General features: G+C 34.9%; 1 protein-coding gene across 1 annotated transcript in view; it reads right to left on the bottom strand.

Annotated features, from left to right (window-relative positions):
* LOC149799979 (5'-nucleotidase domain-containing protein 3-like) overlaps positions 1 to 22,358 on the bottom strand; it is a 98,611-nt gene that overhangs the window by 70,980 nt on the left and 5,273 nt on the right. The window contains exons 2-7 of the mRNA XM_089959505.1: positions 20,418 to 20,593; positions 18,861 to 18,935; positions 11,390 to 11,445; positions 10,190 to 10,280; positions 5,242 to 5,310; positions 3,315 to 3,371 (exon numbers count right to left, since the gene is read on the bottom strand). Coding sequence (XP_089815631.1) covers positions 3,315 to 3,371; positions 5,242 to 5,310; positions 10,190 to 10,280; positions 11,390 to 11,445; positions 18,861 to 18,935; positions 20,418 to 20,593 — 524 coding nt within the window. The remainder of the gene's footprint in view (positions 1 to 3,314; positions 3,372 to 5,241; positions 5,311 to 10,189; positions 10,281 to 11,389; positions 11,446 to 18,860; positions 18,936 to 20,417; positions 20,594 to 22,358) is intronic.

Here is a 22,358-nt window from a genome sequence, read left to right on the forward strand (position 1 = left end):
ATAATAGTACATCCATTGCTGATGATGATGTCAAATGGTTGAGCATGCACTGCATATGATAATAACAACAGTACATGTATGACAGGTAAATTGTAAGCAGCAATATGAGCATCTGTACACTTATCCCAATTCAAAATTCACAGCGTACTAACATTACTGTATGAAAAGCATAATGTACATCAATGTTTGATGGCTGAATGCAAGGCCAATTTTTGGTGTACTCCAATCTATATTTCACTTTTTGTGGAATACATATCGTTTTCCGTGAGGGTGAAAGCATTTGAACTGTTGTGTAGCTTAATTACGAAATGGTATTAATCCATAAGATGAAACGTTGAACGACTAATGATTAGTGGTGTCAGTGCAAGCACAGAAAAATATGAACTCAAGCAAATTACAATACATGCTAATCTTTTAATATCTGAAAAATTCCTACACTCAAAATAGATGTCTTCACTTGGTGATTGTTTAAAAAAAATTACAGCTGCTACATGTGCTATTTAAAAACAAAATCAGCTGAGCCCCGGTTTTCTTCATGAGTATTTGTAAAACTTCTGTTCTAAATATAGATTATATACTTTACAATGCCTGCTACAGGGCAAACTGTAATAATTGTATATCGTTCTACTAACATCGCAACTAGCAATACAGGACCGTTATGGGTATCAGTGACCACTGCTATTTAGACCACAGGAGTCTGACATTTTATCAATAAATTACAATGAAATCTCTGATAACACAGTCATCTTATCAGTACTATAAATTAACACAAGGGAGTTCAAGCGTGTTAATTTATAGTACTGATAGGGTGATTTTGTGTTGTCAGAGATTTCATCATACTTTATTGATAAAACATCAGACTCCTGTGTTTAGACTAGCACTTAATGGGATAAAATTTATTTTATTCATGCTTTAAGATGAATGAGATATCGAGAATTTGCAATTTTTTTGCACGTGGCATGAATCCATGAATCACTACTGAGGGTCATGAAATTCATGCCAAAATCGTGATGGTTGGCAGGTCTGAATCTGCTACTGCATTGAGACCCAACAGAGAAAGGAATTCCCAGGATGAGATCACATTCTTTAAAAGTTTCTGTACACCATTTCAATTATTTTCCAATCATAATCTTGAAAAAAATATACCCTGTTCATATGCATTTTGTACTGCATACCCATGTAAATAAACAGTCTTGGATGGGATAATAGTAGATTTGTCCTTGTTGTCAATGACTCAAAAATGGAAGCAGAAGGGATTGATGTCTTGATATGGAATATGTCACTCATCTGGTACTTTTTCACAATGTGGTCAAGGTAGCTGGAAGCCACAGACACGAAAGCGGCTCTAAAGCATGTTGCACAAATGAAAATGTTTATAAAGCTTAGATATGTGACTGGCAATAGCATGCCTTTGGCCCAGATCAGTCAGGAGTAAACATTCCCACCATAAGTTTACATTTTTAACAATTTCTACAGTAAAACTGACCTATTTTGTGAGGAAACTATCTCTTTCCAGAGAATGTCATCTCTGAATATGTCTCTAGCAAAAGGATCCCTTGACAATGGAGGTGTTGGTGGGAACCTCCAAAACAGTTTGAAAGAGCCACAGATCATTGGAGTGGAGTGTTTCTCATTTTCTTAGACTGGTATGTGTAAAAAGAGTTACAGGAGGGTGGTGTCATCCATGCTGGCTAGTCTGGTAAGGAGAGAAAGTTTATTGAAAGTTAACCTTATCTCCCACCTTTAGTCACTGGCTCTTAAAATCTTGTCTGAACAATGGGGTTACATACATGCCTCCTGCAATGCATGTGACAAAGCTAGCAAAGAAAGACAGTGAACTAGACTGGGATTCAACTGAACTGTGGACCCTCAGTGGTAAAGGAATGATACAGGGTCTACACACTGATGCAATGTCATTATTGGCACCAGGATGTGATGGAGCTAGTGAATTGTCAGTGGTCTATGAATGGTACCAGACATACAAGAATGAACTGTTGCTGCTGACGTTGGCAAGTTATGACTGAATTGGAACCAGTGCTGGAGCTATCTGGTACTGGACAGAGGCCATTCATTCTTTGATACTGCTGCCTTGAATACCGTAAGTCAAAATCAGTAATTTCATAGGTCAGAAGCAAGGTCTGCATATACTAGGAAATTAGATCATTGTACCTGTGACCAGGCTCACTGGCCTAGACAGCTGCCCAAATGACTTCTATCATGTGCACAGGAAACTGGTATGGGCCAAATTGCAACCCACACAACAGAAACAGGTAACATGGTTATCTCCTGCCAGCTAAAAACACTTACACCGTATACTTGGTCCTGCTCATGATGACACCTGTAATTATGGTGAACAAAACAACGGCATACACTGGTAAAACCAAATACTATATGAACTCTCCAAAAAAGGACGCTAAAGACAAACACAAGTGTATAAATAATTATATTAACATGAACTACCTCACAGCATGTAAAAAAACAAATAGTTACCCGACAGAATCATATACTAGGATAAGTACTACGATTTTAGGGCAGGTAACTAAAAAGGCACTGACAAGTATATCAGATGATGAATTTAGACCAATAAAGTATGAATTCTCTGAAGTCTATAAAACGAAGTAACTTCCTTGAGAGACCATAGTAACCGACATTAGGAATGGATTTGGCACTAGCCCATAATGGGGAGATCATTCTTGTCTGATCTCAACCACGGTAGGCAGATGACTTAATGCACCTTGTTGCTAACAAGAAAGCTTATGAGGGCTGGATTTCAAAGTGGTAGTGATACACTTAATGTATTTGTGATCAGGTAATATATAGTGTGGAGTTAAAGTATTGATGTATCTTCAACAAATAAAGTATCCCATCGCTAGTCATACGAAACTTGGAGCCTTTCAAACATTATCATCAGTGTGGACATGAAGTTTGTTAGATTTGGTAGGATGATCAATTGGTTTCATGTTTTAATGGTACAGCAATGCCAGTAGGTTATTTAGTGTCAAGCTATTAGGAGCAAAGTGCCTTGCCAAAAGTCAGACCATAGCCGATCTGGGCTGATTGAACCGGCATCCTTTTAGTCAAAGGTCTGGCATGCTAATAACTGAGCCACCATGGCTCACAAGACATTCAAACGGAAAAGCGTATCACTACAGTACAAGATTTGTTGCTCAGCAGACAGAAATATTGTCCAGATAACTGACTGCCCAGAAAACACCGATATATTTGTACCCCATTCTTCTGTATGATTTAAAAGTTTGGAAACATAGCATCCATATAATTAAAATACTAATTCAAATGAGTTTGTCTCCACTTACCCTGACATCATGAAACACATACTCTGGGTCATACGGGATGTTGTTTTTAATAAAAAACTGAAAGATAAATATCAGCAAAATTAAACTTACATATAGGATATAAAAAAGAGAGTGACAGAATGATTTATGCCTCAAAAACAAGATACCCTGATAAATGAACTCATTTTTTTAAATAATACTGCACTCGCAAAGTCATGCAGCATTATTCAAGAAACTCTTGTTTATAGTTTTCCATACCAATGCAGTAACCGATAATTATGACTCAAAAACAAGATACTTTTATCGTTTCTAAACTGTTCATGTATACATCAATGATCATACATCTATTGGAATAAATATGTATACTGTTTATAGCCCTACAACAGAATCACAAAACTATGTGCAGATAAAAGTCACACAGATGAAAAAACAACAAACAAATTTAGTGAATTTAATGCCTGCCCCCCCCCCCCCATGGGAAGCCCTTGTTACTGGGTGGGTTTCATCTCATGGACCAAAATTGGATCTGCAAAGTACCGATGACTGCCAGTATTATTACTGCATGTATTGTGATAGCCAGTGCTGAAGGAATTGTTGCAAAATATGCAATATGTAAACTGCAAAGATACAGACAACGGAGATATAAATTAAGACCAGGTTTCAGTTGACCTAAAAACATCTACCTTTGCTAATTCACGCTAAATGGTTTATCTGCACACAAAACAAAGTAGCACTTGGAGATGCCTGATTCAAATGGGCTTTGAGAAAGCAGGTATAATCAGCTGATTGTTTATTTATTACTTAATTCAAATGTATATATAAATGGGAACATTATGTGCATTGGGAAATAAAGGACACAGACATTGAGCAAATGTGCATTTATTAATATACATCATGCAAAAATATTATAATCTGACACAAGTTTTCGTGCTGATGAAATTTTGCATTTGAATTAAATTGTAATCAATTAGTTTTAGCATTTCTTGTCATTAATGTACTTATCCTAATGTATATTTCACATTCTCAGCATTATAGATAGCCATGGTACTAAAACAATGAAAGAATCATATGGGGGTGGGGGCAGTGAGAATATAGGTTTGGTTGATAATTCCATTGTGACCTTAAATTCACCATCTACTTCTGGCTAAATAATGAAAACCTTGAAAATTGGACCCAAACAAATTCAAAGTGTTTCACATTATATCATTTAATTTGAATGTTCTCACAACAATCCAGTTTTGCAGAAAATATCTTGAAAGACCACCCTTTCTGTGCAAAAAATCATAGTCTCTTGAGACTGGCAGTCTCCTGTGACAGGCCACAACAATATATAATCATTAATTCCATGCACTGAGAATCTGGTAAATCAAAACAGGTGGTCTCTCACAACAGTGATCTTACAAAGCAGGTTTAACTGTGCTTTCATTTCAAACATGCAAAGAACAACTGGAACGTGAAGCAATAGCTTAGTTTATACTGATAACATAGATGCATCATACAACATTCAACTGTGCTTATTGCTTGAGACTAAAAGCGTTAATTTAAAAATGCTTCGCATAATCTGAATGCGCTAAAATATTTTTTATATGTATTAAATAAAATCATCTGTATAAAATACACAGATATGCTGCTTATCAACAGCTGTGATGACCGCTTTATCTACAGCTTTGATGACTGCTTATCTACAGCTGTGATGACCATGTCTATAGCTGTGATGAAGGTTTATTCACAGCTGTGATGACCACTTATATACAGCTGTGATGACCACATATCTACAGCTGTGAAGACTGTAATATAAACATTTGCAAAATACAAATCAGACTCTAGAGACTGGCACAAATTATATCATATCACTTATGCTTAAATGAATAATATTTTTGGACAATTTCAGCTTTCTTCTAAACTTTTTGAAAGTACTGTAGTTTTCTTAACATTTTCATAATAGTACCTCTGTCACATTGGCCATCAAGCATATCTCTGGTGGTGAAAAGAGGTCCACAAGTTGAAACATGGGTCCCTGAAACATAAAAAGTTGAAGATTAGAAAATAATCTAGGCAGTATTGTACTATATACATGGTGCACAAAACTGTCAGGAGCTCAATGCAAACAAGAGCCCAAGTGGGATCTAAATTGCTCACCTTGCTGACATCTGCCACATAGCCATACGCATAAATGCTTTCGGAAGAAATGATACTCGCCACAGTATGAAAACTATTTAAATATCTTTTTTATCATCATTCCACATATTATGGTACATCAGCATCATTTATCCAATAATGAAAGGCCATTATGCTCTATGTCAAAGTTGGTCAAATCCGTTAAACAGCATTGTGAAATAAGTTGCTTTAATGTTTTTTTTTCTGATTTTGGTAATGGTAAAGTTCCCACTGTCAGGATGCTTTTATCAGATTTGGCCAAATCTGAAAATGAAGTCAATGCAAGGGTTTACTATTTTTAGTATGTGGATATATTTGATGGCAGATTGATATCATCTGTATAAATTTGAAATGACCAGCATGAGTGGGATGACATTTGTCCAATTTGGCTAAAACCTGTTAAGCAGTTTTTGTGGAGTCATTCAAAGACTTCTTTTTTGTGTTTGGTAACAGTAGCCATCTTTGATGCCAGATAAGCATCATCTAAACAAATTTGTAAAACCATCATATTATGTCTCTAATTAGTCAAATTCTAATTCTAATCAGTTCATATACACACACAAATAAACATTACTAAATATAAGATTATTACAAGAGATCCAAGTGGACCTTAATTTGTTCAACTGATATCTACCTAACAGCCAAATGCAAATGCAGCTGACCAAAATATATGGATCATTTCTGATGCTTTCTGAAAAAAATCTCTTCTACGGATGTTGACTGCATTTGTTATGTAAACAAATGTTTGAAGGTTTTTCTATTTTGTTTAATCTTCTTCCATATTTGATGGCATACCAACATCTTTCCTCCACTACAGAAAGGCCTTTCTGCCTGAATACTCAATTAACCCTTTACCTCATAGAGCATAGTGACAAAGTGCAGCTCGCTATACATAGAACACAGGTTACCTAGTCGACCGCATACGCATAGCTTGCCTGTGAACTATTAAGCAATGTAGTGTATGTTACGTTTAACAGCAATTTTAACCATTTTACATTTTTGGTACACATCTATTACATGTGGAACAATTTAAGAGTAAAGTCTGATTGTTATAGCTGTGTAATTATTTATCACGGAAGAATTTGTTATGTGCTTTAAAATCTGGAGAGAATTCGTTCACCGTCATGTCAGTGCGGCCGTGTGACCAACCGTAGAGCTGCCATTTCTCATACTCGAAATTTATAAGTTTTTCATCTGTGTCTACATCACTAAGTCATCTAAATTTGATAATTTATAAAAACTAATTGCAGCCTATATCAATATCAGAGCCTTTACCTAGGTTATTGAATCTTTCATAGTTGTGATTCTAATCATGAAAACTTCGTAAGTACTGAATGAAATCCGCGACCGCCATTTTGGAGAGTGGAGATTACGACCCAGTTACTTTAAATAGCAGATATCGACCAGTACATAAACAGTGACCACGTGATCTGACGTAATTGTCATTCACAGAAATGAATGTAGTATCTAATAAGGGGTTTTCCCCGAAGGTGGCGCTACGAAAACCGGCTTAAAATGGCTGATGTTTACAGCAGACGTCAAAAGGCGCTTCTATGGGACTTTTGTAGAAGCGTCAAAAGTCGCTTCGATGCGACTTTTGTAGAGACGTCCAAAGACGGTTGTATGAGGTAATGGGTTAAGCAGTTATTTTTTTTATTCCTGGTAGCCATATCGGATGACACATTTTTACCATCTGTACAAATTTGAAAGCTATTCATGCCAGAGTATTCTCTTTCAAATTTAACCAAATTCCGTTCAATGCTTCTTGATAAACCCTTTAGATGTTTATCTGTTTTTAGTAATGACAACAAAATTTCATTGCAAATGGTCAACATTTGTGCAAATCATGTCTTTCATGCCAGGATACTTTCTGTTAAAATTTGTCAACTTGTGTTGACCCATTTTATGAGATGGTAGCATTTAAAGATTTTTCTGATTTTAGTAAGGGTGGCCATATCTGATGGCCAATTAGCATCATTTGTTAAAATCTGAAAACCTTTATGTCATCATACTGTGTCAAATTGGGTCAAATTATATTTATTTTTTCTGGCTTAAACTTCAAACTCCTTTATACATCATCATGCTTTGTCAAATTAGGTCCAATTTTTGGAGCAGTTTTTATGAAGTTGTTCCAAGTTTCTTTTTCTACTTTTAATACTGGTGGCCATGTTTGACAGCAACACACATGAAATTTACAAACCTGAAAACTCCTTATGCCCGCAAGCTCCTAACTAAATTTTGTTAAAACTGGTCCAGTGATCTCTAAGAAGTCTTAAGTAGAAAAAGTTGATGGACAATTCATGTTGCATACTGGATGCCAAATCAGTAGACCATGAAATATACTGTCATGGACTTAAACAATACACTTTTCTTTCTGTCCACATAATTTTTGTATAAATGAAGCTCATTATTTTTCCCAAATATTTTGTCTAAAAAGTTAATATCTTCGTTGTTGGGATTGTGTATCGATGTGCCTGGCAAGTGGTCAAAAGTGGTCTAGAAGAGTTATATCCTTGCTTGCCAAACAAATGATTTTATGACAATGTTTCAGTCTCTCTTTCAAAAATGAGATTTATGGTTGCATTTCTGTTACTTGTTTTTCTTTTGTTCATCGTGGTAATGCCACTCATAAGTCTCAATCATTGCAAGAAAGTTACCTAACAGCGTGAATAAGTTCTAATATCTATTGTTTTCATTTTGTAAAATTTTCTTTGATAACAGAATTTACCAACAAAATAATACACATCTACTCATGTTAAATAACCTCTATAAATCTGAAAGATAACATATTTTCCTTCAAAAATCCTTGACTACAAATGCAAATATGGCAGTGATGGTCTTTATAAGCATTTATATGCAGACTGGCACGTGAATTTAAGCATAGAATACCAATATTTTATAACTATTATAGGTGTAAAAACCAAACTACATCCAAACTGATGATACCAAAAATCTACCACTGAATAAAACTGAGACTTCAAGAACATCTGTCTGAGATGTTGACAGCTTTATTCAACATAACTGTAAACCCACCTTAGTTCCATGGAAATGGGAAATATTTGTTATTAGTTTACAGAATACACATTTATTTCGACTTAATGAGCAAGATTGCTTTGTCTCTGTTTGGTTTCCAGCTGTAAACATACAACAAGCCTACATTCGGGTTAGCTTGAAGTAGTACTAATTGTGTCAGAATGCGAGGTAGTTTTCCTTTACTATTACATTTACCTAGCTCATGGCTCACTTTGTTAAGGGTAATGTTTATCATGAGATGTGGAACATGTTAGATGTTTTTGATGATGCCTATCGACAACGCCTTCAGATCATCAATGTGAAATTAGAGTAATCAAAGTGGTTTGACAGCTGGACATGTGACTGCTCAATCATCAGCATTTTAGTACTGTCAAATAATCCTTTTCTTATCTTCTAACTTGAATTTGAAAGTTTTTATCAGCTTTGGAAGAACTTTCTGGATTTTAGCTTTACTTTTCAAAATTATTACAAATTTTGAAATTCTGGTGTCCAGAAAATTGGAGGTTTTGGTTACATAGATTAATTACAGTAGGTCCAAGTCATTCTTTTAAAGCTGGTTTTTAATGATATTTTTCAGCACTTCATTTGGCTATATCGCACCAAAGAAATGGTAGCTAAATGCCTTCAGAAGGACACACTGATTCAGGTGACTGTGGCTGGCTTGGGCAGGGAATGACCATGTGACACTTGGATTACAAATAAAACACTCAATGAACTGAATCACCATGCATCCGGTCATAACAGTGAAGAAGAAATGCATATACTCATCAAGTTTATGAGGTCTTTCATAAGCAATACATGAGAAGAAAAAAACTTTATTACTGAACTGAACTTAAACCAACGTAGGTTATAGCAGCATATTCCTTTAGAATGGTACATTAGACAAATAAATGATCTCGTTACCAAGTTTAATGATTCTAGGCTGTATTCAGCACAAGTCTATTTACTGATCACCTAAACAAAACCACATCACAGTGACCTCTTTTTTCATTTTCATAAAAGATGAATGTAATCACTAGATTCATCACAGTAAAAGAAGAAATCCAGATTAACAATTAACACAAGTTTACCATTACAAATGTTTCCCAGCAGTTTTCCCCAAGTCCTGTCTGTCAGGTCTAATATCTAGAGCTTGGAAAAACCTCACAAGTGTACGTATTGCTATTTCCAGCTGGTAATCTACGGCAGACAAAACTTCAACACCACACAATACCTGTTCTATATCAACCATAGAGTGCATAAATTGGTTGATGCATGGTCACAATTCTTCATGTATACCTTCAATTCTATTTAAACAATGTTATCTTTAATTTCAGAATGTTCCTAAATCTCACTGCACAACAGATCATCACAACATCAAACTCAACGGTTTAACCTCACTCAAAGTCCAACAGATGTTTTACATCAAAAAAATATTCTCAAGCACTGCAGTGATAAAGTTCAAGAGTCTAATAAATAAATTGAACTCAGGCACATTGCATCTTGGAAGGAAAATGTTTTTCCCATAAACCTGATGCCTCGACCCTCATTCTTTTTTTCATGTTCTAGAAGAACTAAGGCAAAATTCATGCAGTAAACATGGCTGGATTTGGGACAAAGAACAACTGCAAATGTCTTTTTCCAGGTGAAACTATGGATACTTAATATATTCTGATAAATGTAGTGTGGATTTATAAGGTTTAGTAACGGAAGTAACTCCAACTTACTGTGTTATTGAAAATGCTCATATCATCAAGGGAAACATGGGTTCCTTCATATAACGTTATCACTTCCTCATCACTCACAGGCTGGCAACCTCTAGAATACAAGTAAATGTAATCAATAGTGGGTTGGCATATAATAAATAAGTATAGGTAAAACAAATACTTACCTCTGAACAACACTGACAAATGTTAAATCACTGTCAGCATTTTCACACAGAATCTAATTTATTTATCAATGCTACATTTTCCATCCATCAAGGCATACCCATATGCTCATATCCGCTTGAGTTGAAAAAATGTTGTATGATTGCCATCACAAAATGTGCCAGCAGATTGGTGTTCTTTGCACTTGGACTGGGTTTATAGGTGAACATGTATGGTTATTTTACACCCTGCTTTGGAGCTAATATAAATATTTTACTTACAGTGACATTTACTGTTGTAATTCCGATACACAATCAGTTCAGCAAGCAATGCTTTAGAATCTGACCATATGCCATTCTGTAGCCTAATTCCAAGCCCAATCACTCATGTGGCACATGTTCTTACCACGTCTTGATTATGTAATTAAGATCTATAAAGTGCAATTCTTTATCAATGACAGCATAGAGTGGGAAATAGAAATACAGCTGCAGTCCCTGTGTTAGCAACTCACAATGATTGCACCAGTCAAGAAAAGACAACTGGCCATGAGCAAATACAAAACATAATCCAGTAAAATGTGAAATACAGATCACAATGACCCTATATTTTGGGACTTCCACAAAAAAAGAGTTAAACAGTCCAAATCAGATTTATACCAACGAATGTAAAATAACACCAGCAGCTGGCTTTCTTTGAAAAAGACATGGCAATTACCAGGGTCTGATATCTTTTTCCAACAAACGGTTAGCAACCTTCTTGATCTTAGCGGGAAAAAGGGATGGTCATTTTCATCATCTATATCTGTTGATGCTTTCACATGGTATACCAGGTGTGAAGATGCTGGGGGAGAGCATTCAAGAGGTACGATTTTTAGGTCTCTTCAAGTGCCATCTTAAAACTGAACCCAGCCTTCTCCATGGTAGGATCTGGGTTTTGTGTCTGAATACATTGATAGAGACACCCCAAAAATGCAGCTAACAATTTAGAGATAATTTCTTTAATTCCACCATCTTCATAGTTGCCACATGGTTACAAATGCTGAACATGATGAATACTCACCTATACACTGTCCCTAGTTGTATATTGTGATAGGAGTCCATCTTCATCAGTAAACCCTGATAAAGAAGAAAAAAAAATACAAATTAAAGCAAGCATTCCATGAAATACAATGTCTGCCCTGAACAGCATTTTGACAAAGGTACTTTAAATTTTAGCATCTCTGGCTACGAATATTAAACATCTAGCATATTATCCCAAAACTGTAAAAGATATATGACTTTCAAATGCTAATACTGACTGCTACGGTGGCCTGGTGGTTAGTGTGTCCGCCTGAGATGCAAATGGTCGTGGGTTCGAGCACGGACCGAGTCACACCAAAGACTTATACAAATGGTACACCTCTCCCTCCATAACTCACAAACAATGGGGTCCCAAACATAGACCACACTATAAGCAAGGGCACGAGTTATCGAGGAATTTAAATAACAATATGAAATGATGCCATCTTTGCTTGATATAAAAAAAAACGTGGGGGGGGGGGGCAAACTGATCTGTTTAATGACTGAACACTTGTTTTAAAATAGTGTTGGGAACAATTATCAATATAGAGCTTTTCCAAGCTAAATTATTTGTTTTTATGTAAAAATGCCCTTTGCTTTCAAGATGCACAATCACTGTTAAATCATTAACATGATTCCAACTGGTTTCAACAACCGTCACGTGTATGCAAAAACATTGTGTATTACATCACTGCTTTATATTGTTGTTGTTCAGTTTGGTTCCCTGAACCGTATATTCCCTGCTTTGCTCTCTATTATAGTGGAATGCAGTGCAATACTAAGCAGGGAAACAGACTAGTTATTGATTCAAATTCACAACCAAACAAGACTCCTTTTATTAAAAAACACAACAGAACATTTTGTTTGTGAATCAGCCGACAGTGTTGACAATTTTTTTATTGTTCTATTAGTAAAATACTGATACCATGATTTTATTGCAAGTAATAGTGAAACTTCTTCTCATCCATGAGGGAATCTCCGAGTGCCAATTCAATAACTACAAATTACAAACTCTGAAACTTGCTTATCATTAATAAAATGTATCTGAAACATAATTTTATTTCATCAAGTATTCGATGGTTGCCTTGCTATATTTGATCACATTTGCTAATGAGTATGCTAATTTAAGGTTGTTTAATTAGATTACATTCACCCCAAAGAATTCTAACAGTGTTTGATTGACCACTTGAAATGAGTTGACCTGACACTCAACCAGGGCCAATAGCTCTTGCACAGGTTGGAACTGCATGCCTTTCAACTTATTCCATCCCTTTATTTGATACAAAAGTCTAATTAATGTGGTAATACAAGTCTAATTAATGTGGTAATACAAGTCTAATTAATGTGGTAATACAAGGAGGTCAGCTTAGAATTACAAATACTTATGCAACTTACGTATCAAAACACCATTGGTACTTAATTAGGTTTTCACAGAAATGCTTGCAGACATAGCTGTTACTGTAGACTGACATAGTTCACGTTTTGAACACAACATTACACATTGTATTTATGATCATTACACTTAAACTGAACTAAAAGATACGACTAAAACACACATTTCACTTGATATAAAACTTATTTAATTGGTATTTATTTGTTATAATGCTGCCTCAAGTAACAGTTAGTGACAATTTCAATGATCTAAATTTCACTGCATACTGTTCTTTACGGTGTACCATGAATGTTGTTTGGAAAGAAATATTCACAATTACATGCCAATGTATTGCCAATGTATTAAAAGTTGATAATTTCATAATGTTGATTAAAATTCATGTCATTTCGACTGTTTTCAATGATAAAACAAGTGATATATCATGGTTTCAATTACCAATTTTGATCACTATTTTCTTCATGTTCAACAAATAGGGGTCAAACTTTGGTACTTTCTAGTACAGATAAGGGGATCCACGACTGACCCCGCATTATAAGCGGGTTTGCAAGTTATCAGGGTGCAAGTTATCAAGAGAGCAGTGTACTAGCAGCTGCCTTGCTAGGCACATTTAGAGATTAATGTTAGGTCTGGCCAGCCAGGTGTCAGGATAATGTGACCGGCTGGGACATCGTGATGTATGTCTGCAGCGTTATGCCCCAGTGCTAGACATCTCTATAAACTGTCACACTGCAGACATCGTATTGATATGACTGAATTTTTTTAAACTACATTAAAAATCCAAAGTCACACACACACACAAATGTTTTAATAAAAGACCTTAATATCAGTTCTAGTGTTGATGCCATTGCCATCACATTCAGAAATATCTATTTTTTACCTTTTTTATTGGCAAATAACTCCAATATCTAGATAAATAAAATGCTGAAAAGGAATAAGAACCAACTTCTCTACATGAAATATCTATTGTAGACTACAAATTAGGGTGAGAAGGTTGATTATGTCATGAACCAAAACCATACTTACCAAATCTTTCTGTAGATGTCATTCAGGTAAACTACTGTCACTGTGTAGGGGCATGGGATACAACACAGTCCAACATCTCAGTTAAGGCCCAAGGTCTTATAATGAAGCTGAAGGGCACGGAATTGGTATACAACCCCATAATATGTGAATCAAAGATATATGTGTGATGCCATAAGAATCAGCATAACAAAAATGTGTCAACCATCTCTATCTTCAATTCTCAGGCAGAAATAAATTGACTTAGACTGCAAAATCTAATTTGCCATTGGACTTCATTACTAGCAATATTCTGAGGAGAGGTCCAGGGTACATTGTTGTACAAACAAAACCTCTCTATCTCTTTCAATAGGATGTCTGCATTCATGGGATCTCTTCAGCATTTGACATGAAGTGGGACAACTAAAGTGTATATGTTGGGGGTCGGGTGCAGATAAACAAGATCTGGAGACCATATGAAATGACTTGGATCACCTGTTTTCCAGAATAGGTTCACCCAAGGTGGGGGGACACTTTGTGTGAAGCATGGGAGACAGAAGTTAGAAGTTGATTGTTTAGGTGAACAGTTATTTCGGAGCAGGACAATTTGGAATGGATAATACAGAGCAGATGATTCAGAGTAAGCAAAAGCAGACAATTTGGAGTACTGCAAATCAGATAAGGCAATTTTAAAACATCACTTGGTATGTTCAAGGTCAGTCCAGCTGGATTTACTGAATTGTATACAAATCCCGGCCAAATTGATGACTTCAACATATCTTGTGTCTTTGCCTTGATGCCAAACAAATCTGAAAAAGTGTAAATAGCTCTCATCGCAAAACAACCAGAGAACTAAATTCATGTTTGAATCCTCAAGCAGTAATCATCTATTTTGAAAGAGCAGCAATAAACATGTTCAATGCCATCTATTTGACAAATATTGATGGTTTCCACTTCCATCTGGGTAAGTGCATCTGGAGAAAAAACTCAAGAACTGGGTTTTGCATCAAACTTCAACTATACTGCAATTTCAAGTTTGCAATGTGCATTTGGATGCTGGTAGCTTTGGCATATGTACCCAGTTGCAATAAAACATGTCTGTATGAAGAGCTAATTGACCTGGATTCTTTCCCAGACACGGAACCTCTTCACAACTACTTTGAAGAAACCTTCATTGCAAGAAAACATGGTTGTAGAGCCAGAGCTGGCACTTTATTCCAAGTTGAGAGATGGGATTACTATGAAGCTATTCAATCGGAGATTTGTCTACCAACAATTCAGTGGAAGGATGGCACAGCACGTTTGCAAGATCTGTCCAAACAGTTAATCAATAATTACCAAGCAAATTTTTTAGTCTGCTGATGAAGTCCGTAGCATGAGGAAGAAAGCTACAGGTTAGCTTTCTCTATTGTTTGTGTATGTAGTTGAAAAGTTACAAATATTGTCAAGTACTGTGTCAGGCTTTTGAACTCTAATGTACTCTGACAGGCTTTTGAACTCAAAAGTACTTTGTCAGGCTTTTGAACTCTAAAGTACTTTGTCAGGCTTTCTGATCTGTAAAGTATTGTGTCAGGCTTTTGAACTATAATGTACTGTATCAGGCTTTTGAACTCTAAAGTACTTTGTCAGGCTTTTGAACTCCAAATAGTACTCTCAGGCTTTCTGAACTCCAAAGTATATTTTCCAAAGAGCTCCATTTGACCCATGTAGCTTCATGTGTATAAAATGAAACTTGTAAATCGAAGATTTGTGACTTTAATACTCTGCTGCCTCAGTGTGTCCTCGAGAAAGGAACTTAATTCCCATTTTTTTAGCATCATACAATGTCATAAAAGTGCCATTAAAATCTAACCAACCAATAATTTGTACTCAAAAGAACAATTTAAAAAGTACACACTAGCAATTCAAACAGGAAAAACAGTTGTATGTTTACTTATGCTTGTACTCAATCCTAACAGAACAGAAGTATACCTATACTTGTACTCAATCCTAATAGAACAGAAGTATACCTATACTTGTACTCAATCCTAATAAAACAGAAGTATACCTATACTTGTACTCAATCTTAATAGAACAGAAGTATACCTATACTTGTACTCAATCTTAATAGAACAGAAGTATACCTATACTTGTACTCAATCCTAATAGAACAGAAGTATACCTATACTTGTACTCAATCTTAATAGAACAGAAGTATACCTATACTTGTACTCAATCTTAATAAAACAGAAGTATACCTATACTTGTACTCAATCTTAATAAAACAGAAGTATACCTATACTTGTACTCAATCTTAATAGAACAGAAGTATACCTATACTTGTACTCAATCTTAATAGAACAGAAGTATACCTATACTTGTACTCAATCTTAATAAAACAGAAGTATACCTATACTTGTACTCAATCTTAATAAAACAGAAGTATACCTATACTTGTACTCAATCTTAATAGAACAGAAGTATACCTATACTTGTACTCAATCTTAATAGAACAGAAGTATACCTATACTTGTACTCAATCTTAATAAAACAGAAGTATACCTATACTTGTACTCAATCCTAATAGAACAGAAGTATAACTATACTTGTACTCAATCCTAATAGAACAGAAGTATACCTATACTTGTACTCAATCCTAATAAAACAGAAGTATACCTATACTTGTACTCAATCTTAATAGAACAGAAGTATACCTATACTTGTACTCAATCTTAATAGAACAGAAGTATACCTATACTTGTACTCAATCTTAATAGAACAGAAGTATACCTATACTTGTACTCAATCTTAATAAAACAGAAGTATACCTATACTTGTACTCAATCTTAATAGAACAGAAGTATACCTATACTTGTACTCAATCTTAATAGAACAGAAGTATACCTATACTTGTACTCAATCTTAATAAAACAGAAGTATACCTATACTTGTACTCAATCTTAATAGAACAGAAGTATACCTATACTTGTACTCAATCCTAATAAAACAGAAGTATACCTATACTTGTACTCAATCTTAATAAAACAGAAGTATACCTATACTTGTACTCAATCCTAATAGAACAGAAGTATAACTATACTTGTACTCAATCCTAATTGAACAGAAGTATACCTATACTTGTACTCAATCCTAATAAAACAGAAGTATACCTATACTTGTACTCAATCCTAATAAAACAGAAGTACTTGTACTGAGTACTTTAAAACGTACTCAGCTCCATCAACATAGTTTTACATGAAATGTTTGTGTTCTGTACTTGACAGTATTTAACATTTATCTGACTGCTCCAGTGGCCTAGTGGTTAGAACCATGGCTGAGTCATACCAAAGACATAAAAATTGTACTAACAGCTGCCTTGCTAGGTGCTCAGCATTAAGAGGTTAGTGTTAGGACTGGTCAGCCTGGTGTCAGAATAACATTACTGGGTGGGACACGATGCTACATGTCTGTGGCATGATGCCCCAGTGCTAGACATCACTATAAACTGCCACACTGCAGACATTGTAGTGATATGACTGAAATGTTTTTAAGCTATGTTAAAAAACCAAACCACACACACACATACTTGATGATATTTCAAATCCCATATTATACTTTATGCCTATATTTGCATAACACATATTAAAGTTATTTAATCTCCTTTGCTTTTGTACTTCAAAAGAAAGTAATGTATATACTCATATACAAGATCAATCGAATTCCATACAATATAAATCGTCATCCAACATTACATATACATCAGCAAATAATGATTTATATGTTGTTTGCCCTCATGATTACCCCTAACAAACATCAGTGACAAAGATCTGCTGGTACAACATACAATGGCATATCTGAGTCTGTGTAACTTGTAGATGTGCAGTTTTAATATTTTTGATATTACACATATGAACATATCACTTTATGTGATTCTGATTGGTCCAAATAAGCCCATGAAATTATTGTGCAGTATTCTCTTTACTGACTGGCTGCAATCCTTGGGAAACTTTTTAAACCCCGCCTTCTGGAATTGTTTGTTTTCACTACATGTTTTTGGTCGCCATTGTTGGAACTGCAAAATAATGGTACTGTTTGTTTCAATATTGTCAATTTACTCCCAAGGGGTTTGTTACGTCATGTATATCATATCATAACATGATTAATGGCAAAACCCCGTGACAAGAACAATTACAAGAAGTAAAACTACAGTCATTGCTTAGATGATAACAAGGGTGGGGTGGGGATGGATGAGCGGTATATCTGTAGCATGGAATCAACCCAATATGCAAGCTTGGTTTAAACGTGAACTTAGTAAACAAACTCACCTTTGTTCACAGAAGAATGTAGACATAAACCGGTCTCCCCAACTGACAGAACTTTATCCAACCATTGCACATTTATGTGGTAAATATGTGATGCAAGTCCGAGTCAGAGATTTGTTTACATATTCTGTATAATCTAATGATCCAAATCAAATACAGTAAATATGTGTATTTCTGCATCCAGTAATCTTCTTTTCAAAAAATATCGCAACAATGTAATGTTCAGGTGTGGAATTTCAACATAAACACTGCCACTGTATTGTGTTGGCCAACTCAAACTGGTCTGTGCGCCATATCAAACAATGTGACATCACACGCATTGGGCATTTTGTGTTGACAAATGTTTTTTCTTTTATAAAATGTTCTGTTTATTCTTCAATTTATATTTATCAAAAATGTAGAATATACTTTTACTATTTCAAATTATTTTGGGACTATTTTTTACGCACAACAAATGAAAGGTACAGTGTCTGTCAGAATGACAAATTATTCTTTCCTCTTTCTATCTAAATAATTTCTACTGAAATAAAACTATGTGATAAAAAAAAATCCCAAATGGGTAATGATTTAACATTAAATTTATGAAACTCATTAGATAATGTCCAGCTTTTGCGAGCCAGGGATATTTAATTAGTTTCACAAATTCAATGTTAAATCATTACCCATTTGAGATCCTCTCTCTCTCTCTCTATATATATATATATATATTATATATATATATATATGGTAACTGACATCTCCTGAGGCTGATAAACTATATCAAAATCTGCTATAGTTACCTTCCTGACATCATAGATAAGACCTCTTACTGCAAAATTTGGGTCGAACTCACAATCCAAAATTTCATCTGGGTACTGAAATAATATTTCTGTTATTAAACTCACACACATAATGTTGAATCATGTATATACGATGTTGTGATTAACATCCTACATATCATATTTAAAATACAAAATTGTGATTAACATCATATATTTCAATTATATATATACAATGTTATGATTAACCTCGCACAATGTCTGAATTTGAAAATATGCTAGTGTTAGAACAATAAGCAAACATTTTAACCCTTGACCTTTGCCCTCCATGAATTTAATCCCTTTTCAAACTGTAAAATTTATTGGTGACATCTCAGGAATAATTGTGGCAAGTTTCATGTCTTTCAGCACGATACTGATTATTTTGTTGACAAAATGTAATGTGCATTTTTAAAATAACTCCCTTTTTCATCATAAGGAGCTGGGCTCATGTGAGACTGACACAAATAAGGGACTGTTTTAATGCTTACAACTTAATTGCTTCAGCCATAGAGCCAAAATTAATTCATACAATAATAATACCTATGTGTTCTTTATCGAGGCGCTCTATAGATATTGTGAACTACTGACAGTGACGAGCATAGGGTGAAGTTGTTTATATTTGCAACATGTACAGTGGAGAGAATGTTGACATCCCCCATGTTATTCTCATGTATTGTGGATGAAATTTCTTTGGCTATTGTACTTGTGGAAACTGGACATGATCTAAGCACACAGCTAAAAAAAAAAGGACTGCTCCCTTGTGTTAAAACACCAGCTTGAATTAGTCAAAAGTACACTATCTTTTGCAGCAATTAAATTAGGAAAAACAAATTTTGCCAGAATAGACAATACTGGCTTTTTAAAGGGCAATGAATGAATTCACCAAATACATCAAATGTAAAAAAAAAGTTACTGGCACTTTTTTTAACATTTACCTCTGAAGCCCAGGAAGGGAAAATAACCAAGCAGATATAGCAGGTTTTTTTTTAAAGGTGCACATCTGAAGCACAAGCTGTATACTCAATAACCCAAATAACACACATCAATCATACACCAAAATAAAGGGAATTAAAAGTTCTTTGAATAATACCTAGTGAGGAAACCAGAGAAATTCATTTTCTTTAAAAATCTAACCATCGCAAAATATGAAACTGTAGAGTGCCACCTAAACAGCCTATTCAATTTGTTAAATAGTCTCTTCAATCTGATTAAGTCTGTTAAACAGTTTTGATAAGTATTTTAAAGGATTTGTTCTACTTTTAGTAACACTGGCCATTATCTGATGGCAGTCCAGCATAATTTACACAATTTAAAACTTCCATACCAGGGTGCTTCCACAGCATGAATTTCCATCATACAGTCCACCAATGGCTTGGTGGATTTTGTGAAGTTTAAAATAGTAACTGCTGATCGATATACAATCGATGCTTATCCTTACCGTACTTGGTCTTGTTGCATGAGGAGCTTATAAGCTGAAATTTAATTTACCAGTACTGTATATTTAGTTACAAGGGTATAAACTGAAATTTAACTTACTGTATATTTAGTTACAAGCATTTCTCTCCCTAATTTATATAGTAGATGGTACAGCTCTGGCTTATAGGTTGCCAGTGTATAATCATAGTCAAATCCATAGACTTGGATGTTGGACAGCCTCACTTCATTGTTGGCAAAAATTGTCGTCGGATTAATATTTCGAGGAAGGGGAACAGCTGAAATTACAACATACACATAAACTGTAATAAAATGTGCACAGATAAATGAAAAATAGAACTGTATCTCAAATAAATGAAAATGTTTCACACAAATTTTCATACGCTGGCTTACAGGTTGCCAGCGTATAATCATAGTCAAATCCATAGACTTGGATGTTGAACAGCCTCATTTCATTGTTGGGAAAAATAGTAGTCGGATTAATATTTTGAGGAAAGCTGAAAGTATAACACACACATAAACTGTAATAAAATGTTCACAGATAAATGAAAAATATAATTTTATTTCAAATAATTGGCACTCAACATTAATAGGTTAATGTTAGGACTGGTTGGCCTGGTGTCAGGATAATGTGACTGGGTCAATATGATGTTACATGCCCATGGCATGATGCCCCAGTGCTAGACATCACTATTAACTGCCACACTGTAGACACCATTGCAAAATATGACTCAAACTGTCAAAAGCTATGTTAAAAATATTAAAAAAACACAAGCACAACACACTCAGGAACATTTGTTGATTAATCCTTCTAAAGTAGGAATGTACAACATACAGCCTATATCTTGCCCGACAAGCTTTCATAACTTGTGTTTATTTTGTGCCATCTAATACCATATTTTTCTGAATTTGCTCAGCAGGCCCTGTGGCTGAGAAAAAATTGCAATGTGTCCCGTTATGAAAAAAGGTTGAACACGCAGGTTAAATAGCAAGCATTAAGTCTCCAATTCTGTCCTGGACATGCACTCATCCAAATGGTATGTTAGACTTATGGTGTTCTCAGCTACTTGTGGTAGATCTCTGCTTTCTGTGGATATTTTTAGTTATCCCAAATTGTTTTAGTTTCACAGAAATAATATATTGATACTCTGAAATACTCTGTCATTTGGACAATGATAAAAGGGCACGTTTATGGCAACGAATGACTCAATCAATGCAAATATCCACTGTATTTTTATCATGTTATTTATTTTGTTCATTCTTGACAATTTAACTTAAGTACAAAACAATAATGTGCCTGGTGTTTTTATTTTATCTTAATCTTCATAATTTATTAATCTAAAAAAAGTGATGCCCCAGTTTTGGTACCACAAAAATTTCCAATATTTTCTTTGATGTTCCTCTTTCAAAGATCAACAATTTCAAATCAGAGTTCAATACATGAATTCCAATTTGTAACCTTAAAGATGTGTATTTATAAAAATAGTCTCACCCAGTAGTGTATGTAGAAAGCCAGTATTCTATTTCCAAGTACGAACTCCAAGCTGTTAATTATCACTCACAATCAAAATTCCATTACTGCAAACCTCCCTCAAGCTGTTTCATTTTCTATCTGAAGGTGACTTTGTCTATAGATAATTTATGACCTAGATGCTTTCTCTGTACTGATGACTAGAATTACTACACTACTTCCTTCAGGAGAGAGTTTGGAATTCTGTTGAATACCTGAGACAAAATAATGTCTCAGGTATGCATTATCTAATTTCCGCACTATAATGAAGACAGCTGATCCTGGTCCAATCAATGTATCCCAGCAGCCATTTTAGTTCCTGTTGCTGGAGTATACAACTTCCTCTGGGAATACCATATATACTCACTTATAAGCCAAAACTCCACAGACCCAGATCTGCTATCACATAATGCATTAGTAGATCTGGTTCTCTGCCATTTGTAATGAGTAATCAAATCTGCCAGCCATGGTTCCCACACTTTTCTAAAGATAAATTTCCAAGTCATTTCCACGATGAAATTAATTTTTTCAAG

The sequence above is a fragment of the Sinohyriopsis cumingii genome, chromosome 5 (assembly GCF_028554795.1).
Source record: "Sinohyriopsis cumingii isolate HCF-2022 chromosome 5, ASM2855479v2, whole genome shotgun sequence".
In the NCBI taxonomy this organism is placed as follows: Eukaryota; Metazoa; Mollusca; class Bivalvia; order Unionida; family Unionidae; genus Sinohyriopsis; species Sinohyriopsis cumingii.